General features: G+C 45.4%; 1 protein-coding gene across 1 annotated transcript; it reads right to left on the bottom strand.

Moving 5' to 3' along the window:
- On the bottom strand, window positions 1–2,470 carry LOC308093982 (pyrin-like; the record flags this gene model as incomplete). Its single annotated transcript, XM_080440398.1, has 3 exons — window positions 1–892; window positions 1,353–1,410; window positions 2,413–2,470. 3 exons carry the CDS (start codon window positions 2,468–2,470, stop codon window positions 1–3), a joined length of 1,008 nt encoding a protein of 335 aa, XP_080296524.1.
- Window positions 2,471–12,063: the final 9,593 nt, after the last annotated feature.

The following is a 12,063-nucleotide window of genomic DNA, read 5'->3' as shown; positions in this document are numbered from 1 at the left end:
TTAGGCCAAACTAACAGGAGAGATGATCAGTGGAGCAGAGTTTGTACCACCAGCATTAGGCTCAGGACTGAAGAATGGATAGAGTTTCTCAGTGAAGGTGCAGCCAGTGAAAGAGTAGAGATGAACTCTGGCCTCCACATCATAAAAGGAGACCAGACCCTCCTCATAATCCACAAACACTCCCACTTTCTGGAGCTCCTCTCTTACAGAGAGGAGGACAACAGGGCCAGCAAGAGCCTCATACTCATTTCCATTCCTCAACCATATAGTCCAGTAACCGTTCTTGGGACTCAGTGTGATTGTTCCCTTCCTGTTGATGGACTCTCTGGCCACTCCTAAACTCCACTTAGTCTTCCCTTTAACCTGAACCTCATAGTAAAACCTTCCTGAGGAGAAGCTTTGTTTTCCTAAGACATCGACACAGTGAGAGAATCTCTCTTTGTTGTCTGGGAGATTCTTCATTATGTTTCCACAACTCACTTGTTTTCCATCCTCAGACAGGATGAGAAAGGGATTTGCTGTCTCAGGGTCCAGAGTTACATCCACTGCATATTGCTGGATCCTCCTCAGCTCAGCATCACGCAGCTTCTCCATCTCTTGACTGACTGTCTTCTCCAGCTGAGCCACAGCTGTCCTCACAGTCTCCACATATGAAGACTGATGGACATTGACCTTTGTCCAGTCCTTGGTGGGTGGAAGGGTGTTGATGGCTGGGACGCTCTGGAGGAGGAGGACTAGTTGGAGGTGGTCTTCAATGTGTGAGAGCTGCTTCAGCTCAGAGCTTCTCTTTGTTAATTCAGTGATTTCCTGTTGCAGCTCATTAATGAAGCCTTCAGCCTGTTTCTCTGTTGTTTTCTGCTTCTCTTCAATCCCATCAATGACCTCAGCCTGGCTTCTCTCAATACAGCTGATCAGAGCAGTGAAGACCTGCACACTGTCTGCTATCACTGTGTCTGCATCTTTCTTGTTGAGTTCTACTGAGTGTTTGACCTCCTGAATCTTCAGTTGTCTCTCCTGGATCTTCTGCTGAACTGCAGCCTCTGTCTTTACCAGCTCAGCCATCTTTCCTTCATATTCCTTCATCAGAGGTCCAAATTGATGTAACTTGTGATCTGACTCAGTGCTGGACGGATAAAGGGTTGAGGCTAGGATTATGGCTAGGATTACGGCAAGTACAGTTAGGATTTTGGTTAGGGTTAGGAAAGGTTTAGCAGGCTCTTGGTTTTTGTTGGCAGTTTTCTCTTTATCTGGTTTAGCAGGTTCTTGGTTTGTGTCAGAAGGTGTTTTCTGCTGATTTGATTCTTTAACCTTGATACAGGTGTTACAGTGTCCACATGGAGTGGTAGACATACCCAGCCCACATGGACACAGGGACGCGAGACTGCTGGGGGAAGAGTGCATTTGTACACCCTGAGAATACAAGTAAAACAAATGTAGTTATTGAATGATACTTCACTTACACCAAAAACCTTCATTGCTATCCGTTCTCACTCCCAAAATGGCACATTTTGCAGCTCTATCAGTAGCCCTAAAATGTCAACATTCGACATGACGGGTCCCCAGTGCGACGTCACATGTTGGCAAAACTATGCCCATCCCTAACCCAAAACCTAACCATAACCTCACAAAAAAATGTATGCATAAACCTAATCTCACAGTAATTAAAAACAGCCATTTGTCGCGACGTGCTTTGGAGTGGGGAACACAAGGCACACCCACCCACGGCAAGATTCAAATAGGGTTCCAGACCAAGCTCTCTAACTGACTACGCCACTGAGCTTGCTGTTCAAGCTGGGTCATCCCTAGGTTCTATGTTCCCCGGGTTCCATGTTCCCCACTAACCTTAGGGTTAGTGTTAGTGGGAGGTGTTTAAAAAGGCAAGTTAAATGCTCTGTTGCAATGGCCTATATCAGTTGTTCCTAAAAACTGCCTCCAATAAAAAAAAATCTATAGTTCATTCCTTTGGCCACCAGATGGCGGCCTCATAAAAGATAAACATACAGTGCACAAAGATGGTTAAAAGCAATAATAAGATACCAGTGAATATTGTGAGGCATATTCACTGGGGACTGTGCATGGCAGGGGCGTCCAACCTAAGTTAGACCGCATATACTGAAGGGTTAGGGTTAGGTTTTAGGGTTAGGGGCCATTGTTTCGGGTGTTATTTGAAGCTCTCTAGCCCATTCCCAATGCATCACTTTTGTACCCCAAATCATCAGATATTGCAGCTCTGTCATTTTCCCTCCCCAATTCGTTACTATAGGAGTGGGTGATTTGTTTAGTTTTTTCTTCAGAATCATACACATGCATTCTATTCTACCTGCTGGTTGTTCATGTCCATCTGAGCAGCGGTGGCTCCACCAGCCTCCTCCTCCTCCTCCTCCTCCTCCTCCTCCTCCTCCAGCCTCTCACTGATCTCCTCCTGCTCCCTGGAGTGGTCATCTCTCTGCTTCTCAACCTTGGCCTCCATCTCTTCCTCCAGTTCTCTATAATGCAGGGGTTTTCAACAGGGGGTCCAGGACCCCTAGGGGGTCCTCAGAGTTACTACAGGGGGTCCGCCAAATCTTTTTGTGATAGAATATTTGTTTTTACATTAACCACTTGAGCCCTTGAATCCCTATTCGAGGAACTTTAGCCGGAAATAGCCGATCTACAAGCTCAAAACGCCTCGTGCTGCGCGGTGTTTTAGATCTTGTAGATCGGCTATTTTCGGCAAAGAGAGGGGGAAAAAGAGCAGACTAAGTACAGAGTGAAAGTTTACTTAGTATTGACGGTTTAAGTGGTTAAATGTCTGAAAATACACATTAACATGAAACCAACATCTATGAAATGCTTTAATCTGCAACACAAGTATATGCAATATATAGTGGGGGTCCCTGCTTCATCTCTCTTTCAGAAAGGGGGTCCTTGGGCTGAATACGTTGAAGACCCCTGCTCTAATGCAAGGCTTTCAGATCAATTTAATGATATTAGGTTAACATGTGATACTCATCATTTACTCTTACTTATTACTCTTACTCAGTGATTCTCAACGTTCTGCAGTTCAATGACCCCCAGTTGGATATACATTAGGCCACAGACCCCCATTTGATATAATTGTTTTAATCTCTAGGACCCCAATCTACACTGTATAGTCCTCAGTGTTAATTGAACTAGAGTGTGCAAATGGAACCATATGGACATGTAATTGTTCATTCGGTTCCATTTGTACACTCTCAGAGTTACAGACCTGTAAAGATCCATTTGGTTCCATGTGTACACGCTCTGAGTTACAGCGCTGTAAGGGTTCATTTGGTTCCATTTGTACACTCTCAGAATTACAGATCTGTAAGGGTCCATTTGACTTGTGGGTGCTGGTATTCAGACAGTATACTTTATTTAACGTGTATGCACTGGTATTCAGGGCAGTACTACTCTATTTGATGTGTGAAATAAATAATAAATGCAGGAAGCTGAATTAGTCAACCACCCTACTACTGGAAAAAGGACCACAATATCAAATAACCATGCTTAACTAAAGCAAAACATTGTCAAATGTTGTACAAATCGCAGTAAAATACAGTAGTGCATACTGACATTACCAGTTAGCCAGACGTTATATTTTCACTCCTGTCCGCTTGTCCGTCTGTGAGTCCGCCTGTGAGTCAACTCCATAGACACATACAGTAACAGAACAATAAGAAACACCCACATTGTGGCACTGCGTCTTTAAACGACCTTTGACTTCCGTCTGGCTGATTTACTGTAGATATGATCTAAATGACTTAATTCCTTATTTTTTCTTTTTTTTTTACTAGGTGTGTTTGTGTTCCGTCGGTTAGACTGTAACCCCGAGTGTAAGATATTGTTATCAGCAACAAGTCACATATTAACCACTTAGACCCTGTGGTGCGTTTTCAAGTGGTGCTTCATCAGTTGAGAATACCAGCACTCACGGAACAGTCCTTTTACTCTCTCAGTGCCAAGCCCCGAGTTATCCCGAGTTTTAGGGTTATACCCTCAGTGCCAGAACGAGAAATCCCGAGTTTAAATAAATAAATAAAAAAAAAAAAAGATTTTTTATTTTATTTTTATTTTTAAAGTGTTCAGAACCCAAGATATCATTATCTGAAGATTTGCAGCTCCATCCACTCTTTGTTTAACCTATAACTGAAAAGGGCTGTATCTCGCTTCCTAAGCACTTTTTTTTTTCTTTGAAAAAACAAAAAAAGAAAATCTGGCAAAGTTCGCAATATTTTTTTTATTTCATTGGCAGTGAAAGAGTAAGGTACTTTTATTTATATATTTTAAGCATTTTAAGCATAGTAGTAAGCTGCAGAACAGCTAACAACGGACGTGTTTTGGCGTTAAGCCTTCATCAGCGTTGTATGCCGTAGGCACGGGAAGTGTCCAATTTATAGTGTCCGGGTAAGACAACTCCCCCTGTCCATGTAGAGATCAACAACTTCCAACCAATTTGTACACAAAAAGTGCAGTCATAATCAAAATACATAAACACATCAATTGGTCATTAAGGTCATCACATTAAATTATACACAGAGGGCTTGCAGTCTTCGAATACAATAAGTACAACTAATCTGAGTCTGTTCCAAAATAGGGGTCCAAGTAAAGACAAAATAATGCACAAACGACTGAGTCCTCACAAAAGGGGGTTAAGGTACCCATGTATACACTTAACGAACAAAAAAAGAAAGAAAGAAAGCAATGCTTAAAGACAATATGGTAGTACTGCATGTGTCTATCCCATATCCAGTCCTTTTGTTATAAGAAGAAAAATAGTACTTCCACTAAATAGTATTACGACAAAAAATGTATAAAGAAACAACCAATGCCAGCTGTAAAGAACAAGATAACGTGCAAAAGTAGCTCCATTCAGGCTCACTCTTTGATAGGAAGACAGGTTAAGACACATACCCCAACTAGAAAACATAATATTAGGCCTTTTTAGTGTTTTACTATTAAAGGGCAAGTCGAGCCTCTCTTCTCAATAAATACTCAATTTAAAACCACCCCTCTCTCAAAAGGTTGTCATTTAATCTACACATTAAAGACAAAGAGACAGAAAAAGCCTATAAGGATTGTTAGTTCGGGTCCTCGTCATAATAACTATTTATAGAAAGAATTCATGTTTAACCTAAATATAAGTAAATTGGACACTTCCGGTGCCTACGGCATACAACGCTGATGAAGGCTTAACGCCGAAACGCGTCCGTTGTTACCCGTTCTGCAGCTTACTACTATGCTTAAAATGCTTAAAATATATAAATAAAAGTACCTTAAAAGGACTGTTCCGTGAGTGCTGGTATTCTCTTACTGAGATCTATGGCAAAAGTTACCTTTCCCGACCGTGCACCCGTTAAAAAAGTTGAGTATTATTGAAAAGAGTTGGAGTCGTGCTCGCACCCTCTATCTAGCTTCATCAGTTGAAGCATGTTTACAGATGATACAAGCCCAGACAGATACAGACAAGACAAGAATCATTTAGTCAAAATATATAAACATTTTCCCCATATGCATGGAGCCTGTATGCTGGTGGTCTGTGGTATTCTGAACTATGGACTATGACTATAAACAATGAATCTCATTCTCAGTTAACAATAACTGCGGTGGCTCAGGTGGTAGAGCGATGTGGTTTCCAGAATCCCACCAATATGTCGATCATAATAGATTTTGTCCAGAACCGCTGATCGAACCGATATGCCCATATATGGGCATACCAATATATGGGCATATACTGATGACATCAGGGATCTCCATACATGGGCATAAAAGGGACAAGGACTGACAGATACAGAAATCTCCATATAAGGGCATTAAAGGGAGACAGGTAGACAGAGAGATAAATAGATCTCCATATACCTGCGTACAGTATGGGCACAGAAGGGACACAGATAGCCGGGTACAACAGGTACTCTGACAAAGCCCCTGACACTACGACTCAGACTTATCTGTCGGATCGGCGGGGCAACGTAGATGTGAGGGCCTCGTAGCGGCCCGAACCTCTAGTACATTATATTTTCCCTCACATGGCCTGATGTATAGTATTTCTCAAACATTATCATTCTAAACCCTAATAGAGACAGCAGTTTCAATTAGAATAATGCTACATCATCATATCATCATATCAGGCCTGGAATTTCGTCATTTTATGGGCACGGCCACTTGGCCTTTGGTGATGTAAATATTTTGAGGGCACAAAGGCCAAATTCCAGGGCAGGAAGGCCATCAAACAAATAAAACAATAATTTTAAGTCAACATAAATAGTTAAATTGATACATTTTCAATACTTAGTATTACTATCTGTGAAATATGTAAATAATAAAGCTGTTCATTTCACAAAATACAGTATGTTGTTGGTATACAAATGACTATTTGTAAAACTACTGTGTCAAAACTTCAGGGAGGGGGAGGGGGGCTAAGAATTCAGAATCTCAAAAAGACACTGGTGTCTAAAAAAGCATATTAACAAGAAGGGGTAGAGGAGGACATGGTACGATCAGCTGGGGTGGTGCGGGCGGGGCAACTGTGGCCTCAGGGCAAATAATGTATTGCTATGGAAACACAGCTTCATATGGAACAAACATGTTATGGATTGCTGACTTCCTCTTCTGTGTTTGACATGGAATGCACAGATTTGATATGAATGGAATGTACGTTCTATACATTTTTATTTCCATAGAGATTATTTTTATTTTGTTTTCCAGATTTATAATACAGCAAAACATAATAATATACAGTTTAAGTCACAGTGAATTCGTAGAACCAGGGAGTTTTCAAACTTACACTACAGAGTGTGATTAACTCCTGGCAGACCAGGGAATCACTCTCAACTAAATGAAGAATGGTTTCACGTACATACATTTTTACCTCACTTCAAAACAAGGCAGGCGCGGCGATGGCAAGGCCTTGAGGCTCATGAGGTGAACCTGAGTTGACAAACCGTGGTAGATGGAGGAGATTATTTCAATGCAATGATACGGTTATCAATAGATTGGATGGGCCGGGGTCAGGGAGAGCGCTTGTTTTGTTTCACTCTCAAGTGAATAAAGAATGGTTTTACATGCATGACTTTTTACATCTCTTAAAAAACAAGACAGGGCTTGCCACAGCGAGGCCTTGCAGTTGCATGAGGTGCACCTGAGTGAGCTGCTGGTCATATTTGAACAGTTTAATGAACATGTTGGTGTATTCAACATCTCTCCTTTGGTTGACAGACTTTTGTTCAATTCTCATTTTGTACGCAATACATCACAGCAAGAAACTAACAGACACTGTATACAGTCTATAGCATCTCCAAGGCGATCAGATCCATTGATTACTTCATTGCTGTTGCCTAAAGATTAAACAAATAAACATTAAACATTACATTGAATCACAAGCTGTCTGTCTGTCTGTCTATCACTGACCATGCTGCAGAGGAGAACATTTGAGAAATAAGTTTAGCCATGAATCTTTGAACCTTTAAATTGCTTTGCCATGGTCTTTGTTCGTTCATTCATTTTTATATTTTATTTTTTTACAGTGTGCTCACTTAATAGTTGGGTCATCTGTGGCACTTCCGTGACCGTGGAGAGCGAAGGTGCGTTTCTCAATGGATTTTTCATTTAGGAGGGTTATTAAACAAATTTAGCCGGGGCGTCTTTTTAAAAGGGGCGGGGAAAAATTGTGAGAGACCAAAATCCAAAATGGCTGCCGTGAAAATGAACTTTTTAATGGTTTGACCTACAAAGATGCACAATACATGGTTCAGAGCTTATTTTGGTCAAGGAATACATATTTGGTGTTTATATAATGATTTGACCTATTGTTGACCTTCAAATGCAAAATGGCTGCCAATTATGAGCTCCAAAAGTATTTTTTGTTTCCAAAATCGTCACATTGCCCTCTTATTAGGCTCTAATGAAAGTTCTGCTCATGATGAGTTGAATAATATACAGTGTAAGTACACAGAAGTAATCTCTGAGGTCAATAAAGTCAATGTTTGTGTTGTGGAGTCTCGCTAGGAGACCGCCTGTCAGGTAAGAGCCGCACCATGGGGAGACAGTGGATGAGAAGCAGAGAGAGGACCAAAAGGCAGTGCTGCCACCTAGGCCGCGTCATGGAGGGGCGGTACCTTCCAATCTACCTCCTCGATCAGCCCCAACTCAGCGCACCTGTGTGGCCGGGCGTTGGCTACAAACACTCTCTGCTCTCTCTCAGTACCACTGACTCTCCATGGTGAACAGACGGGCGCTCAGGCGGTAAGCGAAAACACTCCACTATTTCCCTTCTAAAACCCTGTGTTGTTAAGTGAAATGACCACTAAAACTTGTGTCTTTTTATGTTGTAGGCAAACGTTTGGAACATGTAAAAAGACAGCCTATGTGATGACAGGACTGGGCCTCCGGACTGGGCCCCAAACAAATAACCTAACTGTATAAACAATGCTCTCTGAGCCAAAGGAGTGAGCCGGAGCCTCGCTGCCCCCCCCCCCTTTGAAACAGTATCATACAATGCCTGAATAATTGATGCCTGGATTGAGCCCCAAACCTGGGAAAAACCTCTGTTAACAATTATTCACGATTATTAGATACTCACCTGTTATGATTTGAACGTTATGCAGTAACTCTGTGCCATTCTTTGAATAAATACCCATATATGGGCTTGTACCACCACTGTCTGACTCTTGGCTTTGATCGATGGTGGAGAATATGGGTATATGCTGATCAACGCCAAGACCTCACACAATGGAGCACGCTCCCGCCTTGACCGCGTTACTAAAAAGCCAAACTGACCTACAGACAGCGGTGCAACGATTAATTGAAAGAATGGCCAGAGATGTAGCTAATGCCCGCGCACCTAGAGAGGTGCTCACCAAACTCTCTCCTGACGATGACGTGGAGGTCTTCCTGGAAGCGTTCGAGCGCAGCGCGGCCCGAGAGCGGTGGCCAGTGGCCGACTGGGCCTCGCTCCTAGCTCCGTTCCTCAGTGGCGAGGCGCAGCGCGTCTACCACGACCTGACGCACGCCGACGCCCGCAACTACCCCACGCTGAGGGACGCCATCCTGGCCAGCCAGGGCCACAGCCTCCCCGGCCGGGCGCAACGCTTCCACAACTGGGCCTACCAGCCGGCCCAGCAGCCGCGGCCCCAAGTGGCGGCCCTCCTCCGCATTACGCACAGCTCGCTAGCGGGAGGAGGTTGAGCCCCCCATGGTGGACCGTGTGGTCATCGACCGGTGCATAAGTTCCCTGCCGCCTGACGCCCGCCAATACGCCTCACAAGTGAGCCCCACCTCACTCGAGGCCCTCCTCGAGAACCACCAAGTGAGTGTGGAAATGATGAGGACCACTCGACCCGAGCCGACGAAGAGCCCCGCCGACGGGAGGCCCAGCCGAGACCGTAAGCGGACGCCGCCGCCGACCACCTCCCCCACTCGGCCCCGAGAGGCCCAGCCGGGCCCAGCAGCAGAGGAGGTGTTATGTCTGCGGGCAGGCGGACCACATCTCCTGGACCTGCCCAGACCGAGACCGAGACGCAACCACGGCGTCCGCCACCGGGTCCGACGGGGCCCGGCCTTGCCTGCACACGGGGACCAACCAGCATGCCAGCCTGCCCGTGAAGGTGGGGGGCCATGACGCCCACGCCCTCCTGGATTCCGGGAGCGTGGTCACGCTAGTCCGCGCCGACCTGGCGGGACCGACCAGCGACGCCACACTGCCGGTTACCTGCGTCCACGGGGACGTGCGTCACTACCCCGTCACACAGCTCCACGTCCAGACGCCTCGTGGGAGCGCCGTGGTGACGGCGGGCGTGGTCCCGAATCTCCCCGTTCCCTTGCTCATCGGCACGGACTGCGCTCTGTTCGACCGGTACTGGTCCCCGGGTCTGCAGAGTGGACCACCGCACCGCCGGCGCCATCGGGCGCCGCGGTCCAAACGCCCGAGCCCCCTGCCTGCCTGCCTGCCCGGCATTCCGGCCCACCACCAACGCCCCCGTGAGTGACAGCTCCCCCGAAGAGGAGCCACGGCAAGAGGAGGAGGAGGAGGACGAAGAAGAGGAAAACCGGGGCTCGGCGGACCTGGGCACTCCGGCCGTGACAGAAGGAGGAGACCCGTTCGCCGAGCTGACCCATCCACTGGTGGATCTACCCTGGGACACGCAGGTGACTCACTCTTGCTACCAGGGGGGCATCTGTACTGGCAAACCTTTGTCAGTTCTGCACACTTCTGCTTTAGCTGTGCAGACATTTCCTTCTTCTTGGTGAGCGTTTCAGCAGTCTCTTCGCCTGGTTTCTTTTCATAGCTCTCTGGCTGCATGTACATGACATTTGTTCAGGTTGTCACCTGTCATAGTGTCAATCTTGAAGTCGTCATTGTCGATGATCACGATAGCTGGCTTGCTGTCTGCGATCTTGTGTGGGCAGGTTGCTGATGCCTCCACATCCATCAGAGCCCAATGGTCATAGAGGAGCAGCGTGTCTGCATAGCTGATGCAGACACCGCTCTTGTGCAGAGTGTCTACCAGATCTTTACTCCTTGTCATGCCATGGACATTTACTCCCAGGTTGATAGCAGAGCTCCGATGCGTGCTCGCTCTGTGATACATGCACTGTCTTGTGTAGACAATCATGGTACAAGACCACCACCTGAAGAGCAGCGAGTTCCAGGATACAGTGGTGCCCAGTCCTGCTGTCATCCACCACCCAACAAGAGCAAGCCTTATTACCACACAACATGCAATGAACCTTCAAGCAAGTCAGTGGTGAATGACATCATGGTGAAACATGTGGAGGCCATGCGGCAGAAGAATATTCCATTCTCCTTTCTTGTTGGTGACCTGCCCACCTACAAGACGCCAACTGAGCTCAAGGCGGAGAATCCAGAAATGTTCAATGACATCCTCGTACCTTTCCACCAGCTGATGTCCTACATCTATGCCATCTACAAGTGATTCAAGGGCTCTGGAATGGCAGACACTCTGGTTACAGCAGGGGAAACCAAGCACTACGAGGAAAGCACTACAGACGGGGCGTGCGGTGCATCCTGCTCTGGAGAGAGGTTCTTATCCAAAATCACTTGTCCAAGATTCTTGAGCACAAAGAACAACGACTAAAAACCTCACATGACAAACGTCTACAGACCAACAAGAACACAATGCAAACACAGGGCTTAAATAGACAAGGATTAACAGGACACAGAAAACTCAACAGACAATCAACACTGGGATAGGCTGGGGAACTAGGAGGACACAGGTGGAAACACTGACAAAATTACAAGACTGGTTAAGGCAGGTAAAAGTAACTAGGCAGACAGGGAACACTGGGATCAATACTACAAAATAAGGGTGACAAATGAGTTGACCTTTAAATTCACCTCAAGCAACTAACCTTTCTAGCTTTGCATATAGAATACTATTTTATGTTAGGCTATAGTGCTCATTTATTTTTGGTTCATTATGAAAATGTGATGGGATGAACTGGACACCATATTCTCAGTAGCCCAAGATGGCTGCCTCATGTGTTTGTGCATAGAGAAGTGGATTTAGAATCCATTAGATATCTTTTTTTGTAGCTGCCATCTATTGGATTTCTCAGTTTGGAACAGTTTGGAGCTGTGTTTGGAACAGTTTGGAGCTATTATTTTTGTATTTGACCGGTTCCCAAATGGCAGAAACACCACCTGTCTTAAAGTACACCATGGAATCCCTGGAGGGACTCAGACAATCTGCTCCTCCACTAACCCCTCGGCTGAGAAAGATCTTAAGAAAAGAGGGAGTGGCACGGATACCAACCAGAAAAAGAGGCTGTAGAGGGGGTAAGAATTGTGTGCGCAACATTGGGACTGTTGTTGGCAGAAGATTTGACCACACTAAGCCTCGACTGTTTGGATTTGGGAACTCCAGAGTTAAATCACAACCAAACTTAATTAAAGTCAACATACAGAATAATAGACCATCAAACCATGCCCTGTTACCAACTCTCTTGATGACGAATGCCAGATCTCTTGTATATAAGATTGGTGAGCTTCAGTCTATTTTGATACAAAACCATGTGGACGTGGCTGCGATTTCAGAAACTTGGTTT

This window comes from Gymnoscopelus braueri (assembly GCF_963280865.1).
Source record: "Gymnoscopelus braueri genome assembly, chromosome: 2".
NCBI classification, from domain to species: Eukaryota; Metazoa; Chordata; class Actinopteri; order Myctophiformes; family Myctophidae; genus Gymnoscopelus; species Gymnoscopelus braueri.
The sequence above is the reverse complement of the archived record's forward strand: the minus strand, read 5'-3'. Positions and strand labels throughout refer to the sequence as shown.